This window comes from Argiope bruennichi, chromosome 6, assembly GCF_947563725.1.
Source record: "Argiope bruennichi chromosome 6, qqArgBrue1.1, whole genome shotgun sequence".
Taxonomy (NCBI): Eukaryota; Metazoa; Arthropoda; class Arachnida; order Araneae; family Araneidae; genus Argiope; species Argiope bruennichi.
This window is the reverse complement of record NC_079156.1, coordinates 85991857-86011706: the sequence shown is the minus strand read 5'-3', so window position 1 is coordinate 86011706 and position 19850 is coordinate 85991857. Positions and strand designations below refer to the sequence as shown.

Genomic DNA, 19850 nt, shown 5'->3' with positions numbered 1-19850 from the left:
TATGAAAACTAGCGGGAATTCCCCCCCGGGAATTTCCTTCATACTCTCCAATAAAATGCTCATCTTTGCCCCCCCCCCTCCTTCCCTATTTAAAATTGCGTGTTTTGGCTAAAATCACGAAAGCGTTTTCACAGCATTGGCAAAAAATATTAGGAAATATGGATTTTTAGCTTGAATCTAGCTTTTTCACTAAATTTTGTAAAAAATGTATTTTGAATGTCTTTTTTCGACCGATTGAAACCAAGATTTGATTCGGAAATACAGTTGCAGTTACGAGATAACATAACGAATTTCATTGATTTAAATTCTTACGTTTGAGTTATTAAGTTAAAATACATACGATTATACATATTGGCAGATGATCAACTCTTTGACAGATTTGATTCAAAAGTTGATAAAAATCAACATTTGAGATGCTAAACCTATGTACGAAACATAAAAATAATTCTAAATAATGCGGGGTTTACACTCGGCCAATTATAAGACGGCAAGTCGGCAGCGCATGCGTAGAAAGGGACTGATTTATGTTTTCCACAACTTCATAAGATAGATTCAAGTATTCCATGCATGGCTATAAATTGCCGTTATTTGCTGAATTTTTCTTTTTCACTGCGTATCGTATTAAAAGGATGGATATTTACACAAAGGAAGATTATAAAATAAAAAATAAAAGTCAACATACCTACATTTGGAAAACTATAGAAAAGAAATGGCGAATAAAATGAAAGAAAAACACAACCTCGCACCAGAAAGAACAAAAAATGTCGAAATTAATCTTCGATAAGTAATTAATTCTTTCACGCCAAAAAAAAAAAAAAAAAAAACGCCAAATTTAACAAATGGATGCGCAATAAGAAAAAATATAATATAGCGGCTTGTAGTTGTCCCGTCGGAACAATTATTTGCCATGGACAGAACAGTATTTTTCAGCCTTTCTACGCATGCGCTGCCTACTTGCCGTCTTATAACTGGCCGAATGTAAACCCGGCATAATTCTAAAATAATTTCTGTGTTTATATATCTAGATCTTTACGTTTTGTAATTACAACGTTCACCTCTACTCGTACAGCCAGACAAGTAGACTTCGTCTAAATATATTTCGTCCAAAATTTGAATAAAGATCTATAAATATGGTCAAACGTCAGCATACCAAATTTTATCCAACTAATTAAAGCATTTTTGAGTTCTTATAAATAGAAATAGTATTAGAATTATTTTTCCAGTAATCAATTTTTAAACCGTTAGAGATTGATATATATTTTCGATTTAAATCAGGATTTGTATGTGATGAAGAATTACTCTTATGTTTCAATCAATCAATGCACCACTGAAAAAAATTGAAATTATTAGTCATATTAAGTAAAATATCCATAGCATATAAATATATCAAACAAAAAAGTCCATTCTTTTATGACTAAGAATAAATGTTTTAGATTTTATAGATGTTTATTTTCATTTTCATATTTTTAACATGGATAATGTTTATCGGCGACAAACTTTCTTTAAATTGGTTCATGAGACACGTGTGATACAAAATGGCATAACAGTGATGAACAACGAAAAAAAATATAGCTTAATGGGATAAAACACTTTAAAGTACAGATATTTAAACATAAAGCTATCAAATCTGGCACGCGATTACTTTTTAATTCGTAAATGCTCAAAAAGCAAATATAACTCCAAATTTTAATTAAATTTTTAATCAATTAATCAAATTTTGACAATTTTTCTCAATTACTTACAGGTATATAACTGCACAAAAACCATTTTAACATCACTTTAAAAAAAATCAAAATATAAGCTTTTTAATGAGGCCAATTTTTTTTGTACACTTTTTCTCTCCAATTTTAATTCTAAAACGTAATTAGAAATATAGTTGAAATTTCACACAAATATTTTCCATTGTTTTAGTTATTGGATTTATAATTGGCTTTCATAATGGCGATATTATTTGTGTGAATATATTGTAGTGTATTGTATTGTTTGTGTTAAAATATTTTTGTTGCTATATAGGAATAAATTTAAAAATTGAATTTGAATAGACAAATCAAACATAAACATTATCGTGTTCAATATATCAGTCTTGAGGTTTAAATTTCTTTTTATTTATTTATTTTTCTACATTCAGAGAAATTTGAGCATCATATGCAAACTAAATCCAGAACTTCACTATCACTTTCTTCTTTTTTACTTCCCCTTTTAACTTCACCTCTTTTTCAGAAACACTTAGTCTAGAGATACCAGAAAGAATCGAAATACTCTTGAGTAGGTGTAGTGTAGTTTAACTAAACGATTAGAATTGCGTTCCACTCACAGAACAAATCCTAATTAATTCTAATCACTCAGCAGATAAATTAATTTTCCTACCGTATTTACTTAGTGAGATGGCATAAATCGAACATTAATGAAGAAAGTCGTGGATAGTAATCCCGGTGCTATGGAAAGGTGAGAAGGTTTTTAATTTCAAGTTATTCGAAATGAAAGAACGCATCTCCTTGTTTCTGGCAGTATTCTTTGTTTAATCAGAATGTGCCATATTTCTTTTTGCCTGTCATCTGAAGGATATTATTATATGCGGTCAGAAAAGCTTCAAAATTTAAAATTCTTCTTGAAAATTCCCATTTTACTAGAAGATTTCAAAATGTTTTAACCTCTCATTTAAAGAAAGTTGTTCTCGGACTAGGCTAAGCTCCTTTTCCGAAATCTCCTTTTTAATAGGATGTTCAGATTTCATTTAACTTCTCATTTAAAGAATGTTGTTCTCGAACTAGGCTAAGTACTTTTCCAAAATCTCCCTTTTAATATTAAGATATTCAAATTTCATTTACTTCTCATTTAAAGAATGTTGTTCTAGGACTAGGCTAAGCTCCTTTTCCGAAATCTTCTTTTTAATAGGATGTTCAGATTTCATTTAACTTCTCATTTAAAGAAAATTGTTCTAAACTCTTTTTCTGAAATTTTCCTTTCAACTGGATGTTCAGATTTGTTTAACCTCTCATTTAAAGAATGTTGTTCTCAGACTAGACTAAGCTTTTTTCCGAAATGTACTTTTTAACCCTATGAGCCTGATATCGCCTTGTTCGACAGGGGCCTGACTCAGGCACTTGGGGCGGTTAATTGAGTTTAAGAGGTGAAAGGTATTTCTCTACGAACGCTCATTTAACCGTCCAAAGCGCCTGAGTCAGCCCCTGTCGAACAAGGCGATATCGGGCTCATAGGGTTAACAAGGTGTTCAGATATCTTTTAACCTCTCATTTAAGGAATATTGTTCTCGGATAGGCTAAGCTTCTTTTCCGAAATCTCTCTTTTAATAGGACCTTCAGATTTCTTTTAGCCTGTCATGAAAAAGGCAGTTTGCTTGTACAAATCAAGCTTTAAATGCCTAAATCATTATTTTATTAAGATGCCTCGAATTTCTCTTTAATCTATTATCTAAAAGATATTATGTTCGATATAGATCAACCTCCAAACGTCGAACCTTTCGATTCCCAAAAAAACTAATCTAAATTCAGAGGCCATGAGTCAAAAAAGGCCAGAAAAATCATCCTGCGCACATGCGAATGAGCATTATATAAGCCGAATAAAAAACAATTTAAATCTCTCACTCCATGTTTGTATAATTACTGCTGGGGTGCATTACAATGCCATGCAGAAACACGTGCGATAATCTAACCTTTTCGCCGAAAAACAGACCATGTGGTAAAGAGGGTTTGTTGGAGCCGTGGCGATTTTCATTGCCGGTCTCACTCCAGTGGAACGGACCGTAACATTTTATACCGTTGCATTTCGCTGCGTAAGATAAAGAGAAATGGGAAATAAGATACGGTAATCACAATCAACAACAAAAATAAAAACAACAGATACAAGATTACAAAAAGTTTCGCGATTAGGAGTGAGTGGACACTTTTACCATCTTTATCCGCGGTGACTGGGTATAATAGATTCTTCGGACAGGTCGCACACGCTCACTTCCATTAGAAATTCAAGTCACAACACTACTCAAACATGCCTGGTGTCGCTGTACCTCATACCTATTCCACTAAGTTGGGTTCTCTGGGTGTACCCATGAAAGGTATTTTTTAGTTCTATAAAATTATTTTTCTACTTTAAGAAAAAAAAAGAAAACACTTGTGTAAAGGTCCATATTAAACTTTTGTATAAAATATTTACATAAATGTTTATATTTTCATACTTTTGCTTGTTATAACTCTAGTTATTAAATTTTATTCAAATTATTATTATATTTAAATGATGGTTTAGGAGCTGTTGTTGCAAACTCATATTGATTTGATACACATTTTTAAAGATGGAATTTTCTAATCTAATTTTCTTTTTGTTTGTAATATACTAAAGATCTGACATTTTTGTCAGCTTTGTATTCCCGATGACAACATAATATTTTAATGTAATTTTAGATATTTCTCAGATAGATATTTAAATATTTAGTTGGGTCTTCTGTGTGTACCCATGAGAGGAAAGGTATTTTTTTAGATCTATAAAATTATTTTTCTACTTTATGAAAAGAACAAACACACTTGTGTAAGGGTTCAAACTAAATTTTTATATAAAATATTTTCATAATAAATATTTTAATAATATAATAATTATTATAAATATAATTATAAAATAATAAATAATACATAATAAATATTTTCAAATAAATATACGTAATAAATGTTTTCATAATAAATAAATAAATATACTTTTAAATAAAATATTTTCATTTCATTCCATTTATTTTGCTTGTTAAAATTATATTTGTTAAATTTTATTTAATAAATGATACTTTTGGTGCTGTTGCAAACGCATATTAATTTGGTATAAGTTTTTAAAGACAGAATTTTGTATTCGATTTTTCGTTTTGTTGATATTATACCAATGTTCTGAAATTTTTTCCAGTTTTGTATTACAAATGACAACATAATATTTTAATGTAATTTCAAATATTTAATTTTAAATAAATTTTGATTCACAAATGAATTTGATAACGATTTTGAAGAAAAGTTTTTATTGTATTCCATAACAGTTAAAATAATGAATGCGAAATTCTGCATTAAAGGAGAATAATGTAGAACGTAGGGAAAAGAACCAATATTTAAAAATAAAGTAATAAAAAATTATTTAGGTTATCTTTTGAGGTTAAACTTTAATGCATAAGTAGAAATTTAATTTTTTGTTAAAGTTGCCTTAAATTAAAAATATTTGTCATGGGAAAATAAACCGAATCTTCTTTTCTTGGTCAACAGCAGTGATTTCAAAAAATAATTTGAATCTCCATAAATCGTTAAAAACAAACAGTCAAATTTTGAATCAAACGGGAATATTCAAAACAATTTTTTATTTAAAGAAACGTCCTCAATATAAATAATTAAAAACCCTTATCTGGATATTTTTCTTTCCCAGGTTATGAACATCTTAAACTTACTTTATTTAACAAATATTAGGCTTCGCCATGTTACTAGCTTGGTAATACAAAGCATGCCTTATGGAAGTACATTGTTTATTAATAACAATTAACCATTTATTTACTAATCCTGAAATCTTTGCAAAAAACTATTTTACATTTCTTTGTATTTGTAAATAAACTCTGAAAAAAATTAATTGAATAGTTCTTATTCTTATAAGTAACAAATAATTTCCGTTAGTTTTATACATATAAATTTTTTAATAAAGATAAATATAAAAGTTGATTTGATATCATAACAACACGCATGTGCATAATTAAACAAGGAAAACCTGATTATTAAAACAAGGAAAGTATTATTCTATAATATGTTTAAAAATATTTTCAAAGTTTATTAAAATTGGAGGATATAAATTTGTGGAAATTAAATTGGCATCACTTTTTGATTATTTCAATATTTATTCAAATATATCTAGCACTTTGAAGAAAATGAAACTATTTAATTCTTTTAATTCTTTTATAAGCAATCGAATAGAACAGTAAATAATCATTTTGAAAATCGCTATTCTTCCATTGTTTAATAATCAGAATCTGAATGGAAAGCTGAAAATGTTTTTTAGTACAATTGTAATTAAATAACTTTGAATCTTGTAACAAAACTTTTATAATTTTTTTTATCTAAATATACGATTTACAAAATAAATAATCCAAATGCCACTATTTTTGTTTTAATAAACTTTATTATTTATTATAAATTTTGATTAAACTTTATTATTTATTATAGCTTCATAATAGGAGATATTTATTAAATTTAACAGAAAACTTAAGAAAAATGGATCAGCTGGCATTAAATAGATAATGCAGAAATTGTTCTTCGAATTTATTTTCTCGCTCAATTAGCCGTATTTTCTAATTGAGAATTCTTGCATAAAAGCGATCTAATATACCTACAATAGTTATTAATTGAATGTTACAGCATCGATAGTAAATAATCTGCTATATTTTTAATTTGTTCCAAACTTTAAATATCGATGCATACACATGATAATTTTGATAACTACTTGAAAATGAAATTGCAGTTGGGCAAAAGAGTAGTTTTTAATTTTGCTTTTTCTTCTGCTTTTGTTTTGACTAATAAAAAAAATTGGTTTATATTTCTGGAATATGCGAATTAATTAAACATTTAGTTTTATTCGTAGAGCAATCCAAATGCCACTATTTTTGTTTGAATCTTAAATCTGGCAATAAAATTACAAACAATCTAATAAATTTTGAACCAAACGATTTAATTTATCTTACTTGAAAGAAAAAAAATAATTTTAATTGCAAAACAGAAATACAGAGGATAATAATTTCATTGAGATTATAATAAGTTAAAAACATTTGAAAGAGTTAATAGTTTAGATTATTTACATTAATATTTTTTAATTGTTGATATTATTATTATTATTGACTTCAAAAATTCCCAAAGATATATAATAAAACATATTCTTAATCTTTACGCAAAGTATTTTCGGTATCAGTAAAATACTGTAAAAACATTTTTCGTAATCATTATTAGACATTCAGATTTGAATATTTTTGCTAACAAAAATATTAATAATACAATAAAATAATTCATTAGTTATGCGTTTAAAAATGAGTTTATACTTTAATTATTAAGATGCATTTTTTTTCTTTCAATAAATGATACATTTTTTTTTTCCCAATTGCATATTTTTTACATTTTAGTTTTGTTATTTCATTTCCAATTATTTGTTATTTTATTTGCAATAAATTGCAGCATCACTTTACTAACAGAATTAAATTCTTTGTAGCAATTCTAAATCATTATAAAGCAGTTTAATTTGTTAAGTGAATTGATTAACTTTTATTTAGACATTGATTTAGTACCAAGAAATTTAACATTTTCATTCTTTTTTAAAACCGCATCAATTTCAATTGAAAGTTTGGATTATTTCTTGTTACCAGTTTCTTTAAAACGTCTTATTCTGGTATATATTCAGAACATGTCAGTTGTATATCGTTCTGAGATCAAGAAGCCAATGAGTGGGGGTAAAATGTCTTATTGTTTTATGTTTAGTAACCACTGCTGTTTATATCCCCCACTCCATAGAGATATGAAACTCATTTTTTTCTCGCTCTAAGAAAGGGATGATAAATTCCAAATGGATTTCCGGTGTCATTTTTGAATGCATATTCTTTTTCATCACCTATCTTTCTTTCCCTCTTGTTAAATTTTGAGGATCAGGGAAATGAAGAGAATTATTTTTTTTTAAATTGAATAAAGGAACAATTTAATAGTTTAGAGAGATTCTAGGACACTCTATAATAATAATAATACCAATTTATGCCTCTGCAATTAGACCCTTAAGGTTATTTAACCCTTAAATGCATGATTATTTGTTTTTAATTTTAAAGAAAAATAGTTTATAATAGCAAAATAGTCATAGGTTACTTAAAAAATAAAAAAAATCCAGGTAATAATATGGTATATTTATTTTGAAAAAAGTTGTATGTAGACTTTTTGCAACATACAGTTTTAACCAAATGTCAAGCTAATATCTAATACAATTTTCAAATACAACATCAAACATTGATAGCTTACCTGACGAGAGATGAGGAGTAATTTTGTAACAATTAGATAAATCATTCCTTCATAGGTAACTCGATAACAGAAACTATCTCATCAGGTAACACATTGAACTTCATCACCCACCACCTTCAAATAAAAAATATATATATATATATTATCCAGCCAAAAGTAATGTCTACTTTTTTTTCTTTCACACATGGTTTTTTGTCTATGGTTATCAATACGCGTTCGGAAATGAACAAACTCAATTTTTTTTTAATAAAATAAGTGAAAAGGGATGTAGGCAATTGGCAATAATATACATTTAAGGGTTAAGCAGTATCGTGAACATAAAATGAAAGACGTAGGATATTTTAAAAGCATATTCTATGAGCTAAAATAGTAGCTATTGAGAAAGCAGAGACCGTTATGCAAAGATGGCCACTTCAAGAAAAGGTACTTGGGTACTTTAATGTAATTGTAGAATAGATAAATCTTTGCAACATGGGTGGTCCTCGTCCATTACCATTTTTACTTTTGAAAAATCATCTACCTTTTATATTTTTTATGTAAATGCATTACAAACCATATATTATTAAATAACCATATCTTCAAACGTAAATGCATTCAACCATGCACTCTTTCATTAAAGAATAAGAGATTAAATTATTCTTGGTGCAGAGAGTACATTTATGTTGCAATAGAACAATGGAAGAGAGAGAAGGTTTTACGCCTCATAAATTTTGAAATTATACGTTGAATGCATGCGCATCTAAAGAGAAACTATTTCCCAGGAAAATAAAAGTTTTTATTTTTCATAAACACACCCTGAATTTGTTAAAAGGTATGATTTATTTTTTATGAATATGATAACATCATCGTAACGAGATTAAGAATTTGAAGTCTGGTCACGCTTAAATGATATTCTATTCCTTTTATTTTTCATATGTTTGGTTTTCAAAATAAAATTTGTATCGTAAGTGTTTTATGTTGAGAATATTTTAAAAATTTCTATTTTATCCAGCCTTTTTCAAAAATATTTACTTTTATTGATTTATTTGTTTGAGAATATGCACTATAGAAGAAATTTAACTGTAGTATTACATGGCAACACATACAAAAAGATATAATATACAAAGTACACACAGGTAAAAAAATATACAAAATAAGCTTATAAAAAATACATATACATCACAGAACAATATAAATATCAATTAACTAAGAATTTATGAACTTAAAATCTGAAAACATTTAATCTAAAATCATTCAGAGACATATAAACAAAGTTGAATATTTGTACCGAATCAATCCCGTTATTAATCCTTTTATAGAAAGCATATAATGAATATCTCTGCGGAATTTCAAACTATGAATTTAATAACTTTTACGCAAATAAAACTATGATATATGCATTTAAAAATTATTATTTGTCCTAAATAACAAGTAACGCAAGAATTCATTTTTTTCATGAATTCCATAACTGTTTTGATTCTGTATTCTATGAGTGTGATCTTCATACAAAATTGGTAGAACTGCGTAAGCTGTAGCAACCACTTTTCTAAAGGTGCTTGGATTGACTACTGCAGGTTTTCTACTAAGAGAAGGTCAATTAAATTTGAGCTGGGTCAGACTTTTGGTTCAGAAACGTCCTAGATGCTACAAAGTAACTTTGACTAATAGAAAATGCCACATTTTTTTACCATGAATTCTAAATTTTTCACTTGTTTAGATATGCTAAATTTACTGGGGTCAGAACCATCATCAGGTTAAAAAAAAAAATGATGAATGGTTGATTACATTCTTGTTGGAAACACCTAGAGTTCAATATTTTCTAAGTACATACTTTATAAAATGAATGTTTTTAATTAAGAACGCTGGACGATCCATGTTGATTTAAATAACACTGGTTTTGAAGCAAAACTAAAAAAAAACTGAGAGTTTTGTTTTTGAAGAAATTGATGCATTTTAAAAATCATTTCAAAAATAACATCTTTATGCTCAGATTTCTTTGAAAAATTCTAACAACTAAAACTAGTTCAAAATAAATTTACTGTGAGCTTGAAACTACATCGCAGGTTACTGAATAAAGTTTGTAGCCGTTCTTGTAACACATACCATAACTAACTATGATGACCTCAAAGACAGCGCCCTCTGTGGCACTATGACTCAGTTTAGATCTAGCGATGGCATGTGCTGTATGTTTTAATCCTTGCTCGTATATATTATCTTAAAATTTTTGAAAACTTTTATATGTAAATTGTCTGTGTGTAACGTAACCTGGAAATAAATAACTGTTAGACTAATTCGGACTTTTTACTGAACCTCTTAACGACCCCACAAATTCAATTTCGAACCATTTTCAAATAACGTTAGGGCACTTCAAGGAATAATCCATGCTTCAAATTTTCCAAGCTGTGTAAACAGATGTCATAAGAATCATTTGCGAAACACACAATTCTTCACTAATCAATCAAGAACTTTGCCACGAAACACCGTATCCAAGCAGCTAAGAAAATTAACAAATTAAGAGTATTTTCTATCAGTTCATTTTCAATTCAAATTTCATTAAAGTATTCAATACTAAAACTTTGAAACTATGAACCATCTTTATTTTATCTGAATGTTTATTTTTTAGGATGTGCAAAGAAAGCCAAGAACGCCAAAGAAAGCCAAGCTAAAAGCAACGTACCACCAATATTATGGAATAAGAAGGTTCCAAATACTGCATTAGAGAAATTCAGAAAGCATATCGAGGAAAAGTACCACACACGTCTTGGTGAGTTATTTTACTACTTTCTTGAATTCATCCAGAAGTATTTAACAGAAAACTTTTGATTCAATCTTTTAATGAAGCTCGCTTGGGGAAGCATAGATATCAATAACGCAAGATTGTAACTTAAGCGGTCGAGAGCAACAGGGCGTTTTTCTTCAGGTTCAGGTCCATCGAATAGTGGTGTAATTACTTGATCTTTCTCTTGTTTGTTAAGAGCTTAATGCATATAGACACTCCCGTCAATTCTGATAAGTATCTCGCTGATTCAGCTATCTCAAGAGAAACGCCTGGTTTCAAGTCTACTCAGATCAAAATTAATGGTGTGAAACCTGTGACGATATTAATTGCCGTAACGTTTCCCATCTTTACGATTTGCTGTAGAAACGTTGACTCTTAGATATATGTTTTTTTTTAATTATATTATTGTGATTCTTGTGTTTCATCACGGTAAGATACCGCGGTTTACAGCCAAATATTACAAAATTTTGCCAATTGTCCGAAAATTCGCCAAAAATCCACCATCTTGATTGACTAAACAAAACGAAAACAAATGCCTTTTAAGATTGCAATAAAAAGTGTCATAATTCCAAATTGAAAAAAATAATCGTCAAAATATTTCATCTTTGGTGAATAGGCTTTTTTTCTTAAGGTGAGCCTTCATTACTTCAAGACATAGAAACAACCTCCCCTAACGCTTCGCTACTTGGGTTATAACCACGCATTTTATGAAGATTTTTGCATATCTAGATGATTTTATAATTCCTTAAAATTTATACAAAGACTTTTAAAATGGTATATCGCTATAAAAATTGTTGACTGGAAATTTTTAGTTAAGGTTATGAGACATTTAACTCTTTTCCTTCCATATAATCTTTTGGACATTTGACATCAGTTTATACTATAGGTTTCATCTTAGTAAAATGTTATGACGAATCTTTGAATTAAAATTATTAATGCGATTAACTTCTTGAAGATTTTGAGTAACATAAAAGTACTAAACTAGTATTAAAATTAACTGAATGATTCATTTGTGAAAGTCTCATTTCGCATATAAAGATGTTTTTTTTAAAAAATTAAAATCGATTTGCTGAATTCTGTGATAATTTTCTATCACAGCCTTATAATGAGTTCGCAAATGAAAAATTCTTTACTAAATTTTTGACTAAGCTTTTAGTACCTATGCAAACATATTGATAGCTATACAGACTTGTGAATTTTGGTTCACGGTAGGTTTTCTTTAAACTTATTATTCGCTACTCTTTTCGGTGCAAAAAAAAAACAAATTTGTGATCCTGTTTTAACTCAAGATACCTCCATTGAGATACCAAAACTAGAAATTAAATTGTTTGAAAATTAACGATATTGGTGTAGAATAAAAAAATAAAATTCAAATTATAAATTAAATAATAAAATGAAGAGAATTAACTGAAAATTATTTTTAAACACGAGTTTAATTTAAGGGAGTAGCCGATGCAAATTTTGAAAAGTGGTATCAAAATAATAATAAATATTATTATAAAAGTTGAAATATTTTAAATAAATTTTAATAGTATTTAATATAACCAGAAATATGAAGAAAAGAGGAAAGTCATTCAAATTACATGCCCGTTTTTCTTCATGATACCACATGACACAAAACGTGCCACACTGCTGTTCATTTTGGAATTGCGAAACCCTCCTCGTTTTTGAGCATGCACTAGGGCGTGCTTATTTAGTTAAAATAGGGGTGAGTTGAAAGAAGAAAAGAGGAGACATTTACATTTAGAAAAAGGGTAAATTCAAATTACTAGCGGAATCAAGAGACATAATAACTGCTCATCCTCCTGCGAACGACCCCTTAGCAAAGTACAAGCATCGAAAAGTGCTAGTTTCAGGATCCTGAAACCTACAGTATATCAATGTGTACTGCTTGTTTATTAAGTTCCTTCTTTCGCAACGTAGTGATGCGCTTTGGGTCCTCTATATTCTTCCCCATATATTTAAAAATGTCGAGGTGAGTGTTCTTCTGCTTATTTGGTTCTAAAAAAATGGTTTTTACACTCATTTACAGTCAATGGAATGTAATATTTAATACTCTCTTTATAACGATGAAGTGTTTTTTCTGAATAGATTCTTACTGGGATCTTCACAAATGGAGTATCGAGAATTTTGTGAGTTTTTGGGAAGAAATCTGGCATCATCTGGAAATGATCTCCTCAAGTCCTTATGATCAAGTTAGTTTTTATTTTTAAACAGCTTTTCAATAAAATAAAAAATTATTTAAAATCAACTTGTTTCACTTGAATAACAATAAATTAACACTCATTTTAACAAGAGATTTTTTTTATTATTATTATTATTTTTGCAGGTATACCGAAAAACTGGCGATGGTTTCCTCGATTGTGATTGGTTTCCAGGTGCCAGATTTAACTTCGCTGAAAATATCATGCGCATTAGGGATGACAGAGTTGCAATTATATACGCAGGTATACAAATTATTTTACTTGTGTGATGAATGCTTGTTAGTATTTACAAATTATTATACCAGCTTATTACACTTAATTGTTATAACTGAAACATAATAAACAAATAAAGAGAAATAAAGGCATAAGTGGAAGGACTTAATGTCTAATTTCTTTCCTTGAATAGTTTAAAGCTTCGAAATTTCAACTTTTGCTAATGGTGGTGTGTCAAAGGAATAAGAATTTATATATATATATTTTTAAAAAGTATTGATTTTAATTTATAAGGCAAAATTCATTTATTTTTATTTAAACATTTTTATATTGAGCAGAAAGCTTTCTATTGCCTTTTGTGACAAGTATCCTGCATTAGGACTTCAACTATTATCATAGATTTAGTGGAGGGCCGTAGTGCCCTGGTGGTAAGGTCTCGGCTGTGTAACTAGAGGGTTTCAATTCGAGACTCGATTCCTCCAAAGAACCGTAAGCGGGGTTGGTGCACGGTAAATCCATTGGGCCCAAACGTCCTCCTGCTAGTGTGGTGGGGAAGCTTGTAGAGAGGATTTTCCAGCTCAGGTATCGTCCTCTTCATCTGATCGTGGTTCAAACTTACGAGGTCCATCCCAAAGTAGCTCCAGCGTTGCTTTAAAATGGGCCGTTTGTGTAACTGAACAGCACATAGATTTAGTGGTCAATATTCTTTTACAATTTGTTAATCATTAAGACCTCGAGAATAGATTTTTGGTTTCGTGATGAGTATTGTTTGGTAAACAAGGTAAAATTTCCAAGTTCTTTTTGTCAATTGTTATACAATCGAGAACAAATTTTAAACAAATAATATCTGGAGGAACATGTTCGTTACTTCAGTCTTACAGAAATGTTCAAAATAGCTGAGAAGACGCCGAGTTCCTTTTTAAAAAATCACTTTCTAAATTTCAAATAATTTTATAATACCAAAACGTTACACATAAAACGATTATTAGACCTTTTATTTCTTATTTGATCTTTAAACTTTTATTTCTTCAGATGTTTTTAAAGTGGCCTTTTTACAGAATAATATTAATCATTTCAAATTAATAGAAATTATAACCATATGAATAATCTCTCTTTTTTTAAATCAATTTTACCCTATTACTTTTAGATGAGTACGGTACTGAGGAAACTGTTACATTTGCCGAAATGTATGAAGAAGTGAAACTCTACGCCGCTGCTTTTAAGAAAAATGGTTTGAAAAAGGGAGATCGTGTTGCCTGTAAGTTTGGCATGCTATTTTTTGAAAAAAACTTGCCAAAAGTTGCCAAAACTTATGGTAACTGAAATCACTGATGCTACTAAAAACATTGACGTTGACATTGTCTTTCAGGTTATATGTCAAATAGAAAAGAAGCAGTCTTTACATTCCTTGCCACTGTTAGTATGGGTGCCATTTTTGGAGGTCCCCAACCCTACTTTGGCGCTCTTGTAAGTAAATTTAACTTTTCCTTATTATCATAAATCAGTTCTTTTTATGCTTCTTAAACCTCTTCTTCGACCAATAATTTTTCTTTGATACAATTTTATTCATTTTATTTTGAAGAGTTTAAGTCAAAATCATAAATATACTAGTTAATCATCTCAAATATATCAATATATTTTTTTTTTCAATATTTTAACAAATCCACTTAAAATACGACTTGTAACTTTTATATGGTATTTTATCGAAAAATATAATTAAAAGGGATATATTTTATAGTAAATTTTTAGTCGGATTTTTAATTCCTTCTTTCTGTTTTAGCCTGCTACAAATATTGTTCAAAAAATGGAACCAAAGTTTCTAATCGCCATCGATCACCACCTGGACTCTGGTGTTGAATATCACAATATCGATCATTTAGAGCACATTGTAGACAGTAAGTATTTCGTCTTACATCTTTTTATGACATAGTACACTAAGTATATTAAAAATATTAATTAAGAATATTTTCGTGGATATTCTAGATATTTTCTTATAAGAAAATTATAAAATCAACTCGGTCTTGTTTTAAGGGTTAGAAGTATTTTAACATCTTAATATCTGATTTCAGATTTTCTATGACTCATAATTATTTTGGTATGGATTATGGAAAATCATTGCAATATCGTAGCTACAAACTTTATAGAAATACTAGCCGCCCCTGGAGATCAACTTATTGGATTAGAATATTAAATTTAGTGGCTGTTAAAATAGGAATTATTTAAACTCTCGCATTATTATTTAATAAAACTGAAATTTTTAAATTAATTAATTATTTTTTTTAATTTTTTATCTTAGTTTTAACTGCCAAAAGCTTGATTATTCATGATTTGATGGAACAAAGATATTAGTGTGAATTCCATTATAACAGTAGAAACATTTTCACAAATTGTGCAGCCTAATTATTTTTTTTTAAATTATTGAAAGTGGAAAAAAAATTTTAGCTAGTAGAATTAATTTCATTAAAAAAAATTTTCAATTTTAAGATAGTGTAAAAATTATTTTCGCGAGTTTTTAATTAATTTGTATTTTAATAAACTCTTGTACTTTAAAAAGTTGATGGTGACTTTTTTTACTTTCTCTTATACGAAGTAGTAGAGTAATCGTCAAAAAATTCGAACTCGAGATTTTGGAGGATCGCTACTGTTTAGATCTCCTTGAGTTCGAAAACACATTTTTGAAAAATGTCTTTCTGTCTGTTGATCCATCTGTTATGTGACAAAAATGCTTTCAGCTGGATGGATGAAATTTGGTTCATAGATTTAATATCTATAGTGCAGTCGTCTGTCAAATTTTGAGACAAATTCAAAAAGGGGTTGATCGTCTGTTGGACTACAATTTCAAAAACATGTAAACGCGATAGCTCGAAAACGTAGTCATTTAAATATATGAAATTTGGTACGTGATTTTATAGTTACAAGTGTGCATTTGTGTAAAATTTTTATTTCAGTCAATAATTAAAAAATTGTCTGAAACAAAAATTCGATTTCCGTATATTATTAATCACATTCAGGAAAAAAATCCCCTCTCCCAAAAAAAAACTCGCCAAGGATAGATTCAGTAAAAATGAAATTCAAGCCAAAAAAACATTTCATAATTATTTTGCGCCAATGCGGTTCAAGGTATTCTCTGGGACAACAATTTATTAAAATATGCGTGAAAGTTTTGGGGAAACCACTCCCGCTGTTTGATTCCGCGCACAGCGCTGTCGCCAAATTTATTTAAATATATTTCCCTATTTTCTGTACAAATGCTGCAGAGATTTGTTGTTCATATGACCATTGGATTATTTTTACCATCAAATTCTTTATTAATAATTTACTTAAAATGTATAAGTCATTTCAGGAAATAACATTTTTCAATTATTTCAGGCACTCCATCCTTGGAAAAAGTCATAATCATTCCATCGAAGTCTGAAACCTTGTCTCGAGATATTTCAAATATCAGAAACAGGTAATATATATTTAAAAATGGTGCTTGTCGGTTGTAACGGCGACCAAAGAGCGCCAAGAAAAAGTTTTGCCAATTTGGCGATTTCGATCGTCAAACTATATAACATGTGAATCGCACGTTTAAAATTGTTCATTATGATTGTGATTTTGGGGAATTATGGATTTTATCGGACAGTCGCAGTGCACTACAAAATCTTAGTGCTCTGTGGGTGATAAATTCAGTGTGTCTGTCTATTCTGTTCAAATTGAGGAAGAACCACTACATCCACATCCAATGGATCCCATCATACATAAACATTAGTGATAATGAGGTAGCTGATAGATTGCCCAAAGAGGGTAGTGAGAATGAAACGGCCACTGGCTCTTTCCATGCTTATCAAGAATGCTCAAATGAAAGATGTAAGCTGAATTTCATATGACGTATTCCACCTACGCACCCATGGTACACGGGAACATCCCCTGGCACTCTGCTGTAAATCAAATGTGTCCGTGGCTTCCAGATTGCCCTGGCTAGACTAAAAATTGGTCACCTTAAGTGCCTTTCCTTTGAAAGTGGTAGAAAAATCCATCCCATTTGTAAAAAATGCTGTGACCATTCAACTTCACCGAATCCCATTCTGGGTTGCATCGACTTTCTAAGGGAGACTTAACAACATTTAATCCCCTTATTATTATGGATTTTTTTGGCGGTCAACAACCTACTGGAGCTGATTTGACCCATGTCAGATCTTTTGTAGATAAGCAACAACAAAAACAATTTTTTCATAATAGATAGAAATGCACCTGAATATATTTTTATAATTTGGCGCTTTTTGATCGCTGTTAATACCGAATTGTACCTTAAAAATTATATTTCTGTTATTTTTTTAATCATTGCAATTTGCATTCTATTTCTGTTCTTCTAAGAATATTATGATTTCTATTTCCCGGACTGTTAGCTTTACTGAAATAATTTAGCTGAATATTCCAGGAAACAATCCACTTTTTGAATATTAACAAGATATTAGTATTCAAAGTGAATTCGTGAATGATTTCGGTTTTATCAGAAAATCTTTACGTTTCAAGTACTGAGATAAATGCTACAATTATTTCTTTTATGCTGTGTGATTCTAAATTTCATCAATGAAATGAGTGCAATTTTTAGAAAATTATTCTTTTCTTTTGGTGAAGAAACGTCAAATTTCTTAAAAAAAAATAAAAGCATTCATGACAAAAATAAATTATCTGAATCCTAAAATTTCGTTAAATAGAGAATTATTTTTTAAAGAAATGATAATAATATCTTGACTTAGATTATTAACTTAGATTTTTTAAAATTTTATTTTAATAAATTTGAAAACTAATTCATGATTCGAGAGGTTAAGATTAAAAAAATAAAGCATAAAATCATTATTATCATTTAGAGTACGTAGAATTTATATGAATTAAATATTATTCAAATAAAGATTTTAAATAATCAATAAACTTTAAAAAACAAAATAGAATCAATTCCTGAAAATAAAACATTACTTTTTTATCCATATCTAATTAGGTTATCCTGTTATAAATCTTTAAGAGAGTTATTTTGGAAAATGAAATGTTTTTCTATTATAAAAAAAATATATTACCAATAGCTATTTACCGAACTTTAAATCCAGTTTAACATTAGAACGTCCCCTCCTCGATTGCAAAATGAACACATATTGGGAGTATATTTTCCCTAGGATTAAAATTTACACTAACAATCCTTTAATTCAGAAACCGAGACATTGTCGCCAGCTCTTTGATTACAATTTAAAATTCATTGTGTATTATCTCTTTCTCTAAATATCTCTTTTATTCTTTCCAAATTTTTTTCTAACGTAAACCAACTGATGAAAATTTTCAATGAAACTGATCCACAACAGTTAACTACTTTTCAACCTCTTAGTGTAAAACTTTAAAAATGTTCATGAGAAAATCTTTATAATATTTTGATGATCATTCACTCGCCAAATATCATTTGCACTTATCTGGTACTTAACTGTGCGTTGTCTTATGCTGTTTTATGACCTCATGAAACAGTACCTTTTTAATAATAACTTTACATACTTTTTTTTTCCTACTGAAAAAATAAGATACAAATGGCTAAAAAAAACGCGAGTTATTTTTTATACCTATCATGTAACCATAAATTGACTCCATTTTCACAGCTGATTAAAAGCATGCAATTTGAAATAACATTTAAATTTAAAGAAATTAATATTTTTTACTACAATCATAAATGTATAATTACAAAGCTATGTGCAATTATTTAGCAATTTGACTTCCAATCATGTTTTAATAATAACATGGAATTAGCTGATTTTAATTGTAAATATTTTCCAATCTTTTCAAACAGCTGCCTCTTGGAAGATTTTCTGAACACTGGAAGAACTGCCGATGGCAACGTTCCAGACTTGGAATTCGAACAACTTCCGTTCGATCATCCAATCGTCATCAATTTTACGTCTGGGACGACCGGTCTTCCAAAGGGCCCCGTGCATTCAGCTGGTGTAAGTGACTATTGATAATTTATTATAAATAAAAAAAAATGTTTTTGATCTTTTCCTTTTTGCGGTAAAGAAGAAATAATAGAATTTAAACCTCTCTGGACTTTTAAAGTTGTTATATTTTGAAGTCATTATGATTTTTCCTCTTCTCCGACAGAATTACTCTGAAGAAAATTTAATTCCCTTATAAATAGTTTCATTTTTCTATACTTCTGAATTATTCCTTTTACAGATGTTATATATTATAAAACCGTTATCATTTTTCAACTATTCCGACAGAATTATTCTGAAGAAAATTTAATTACCTTTTAAATAGTTTTGGTCTTCTGTACTTCTGAATTATCACCAATTCAGTCAATTAAAGTCAATTAGTCAATTCAATTGTCAGTTAAAAATAATAAAAAACAAGACTGAAAAAAAGAATATTAATTTTTTATATCCTGTTTGAAAAAAGAATATTAATTTTTTATATTCTGTTAATTGAAGAGAATGTTTTGCTTTTTTTTTCCCTATAATAATTTTCGTCATAAAAACCTATTTTCAGATTTTAGACAGCCGTTATCTAACAGTTTAAGATAAAGATATTTTCATATATATGCGTTACACTCATATTTTTTATTATATAAATAAATATAAAATATTCAAATGTTGTTTTTTTATTCAAAGAAAGAAATATAAAAGGATCTATTTTTTTCGGATGAGA

At 28.8% G+C, this 19850-nt stretch overlaps 1 protein-coding gene across 2 annotated transcripts in view; it reads left to right on the top strand.

Moving 5' to 3' along the window:
- LOC129971204 (acetoacetyl-CoA synthetase-like) overlaps window positions 1-19850 on the top strand; it is a 50955-nt gene that overhangs the window by 16221 nt on the left and 14884 nt on the right. Inside the window, exons 1-9 of one of the 2 annotated variants that reach the window (XM_056084776.1) lie at window positions 3908-4072; window positions 10615-10755; window positions 12862-12965; window positions 13100-13217; window positions 14335-14445; window positions 14557-14654; window positions 14968-15082; window positions 16557-16638; window positions 18997-19150. In XM_056084776.1, the coding sequence (XP_055940751.1) occupies window positions 4006-4072; window positions 10615-10755; window positions 12862-12965; window positions 13100-13217; window positions 14335-14445; window positions 14557-14654; window positions 14968-15082; window positions 16557-16638; window positions 18997-19150 (990 nt within the window). In that variant the 5' untranslated portion in view covers window positions 3908-4005. Of the gene's footprint in view, window positions 1-3907; window positions 4073-10614; window positions 10756-12861; window positions 12966-13099; window positions 13218-14334; window positions 14446-14556; window positions 14655-14967; window positions 15083-16556; window positions 16639-18996; window positions 19151-19850 lie in introns of those variants that run through there. The other variant, XM_056084775.1, reaches the window with a different exon arrangement.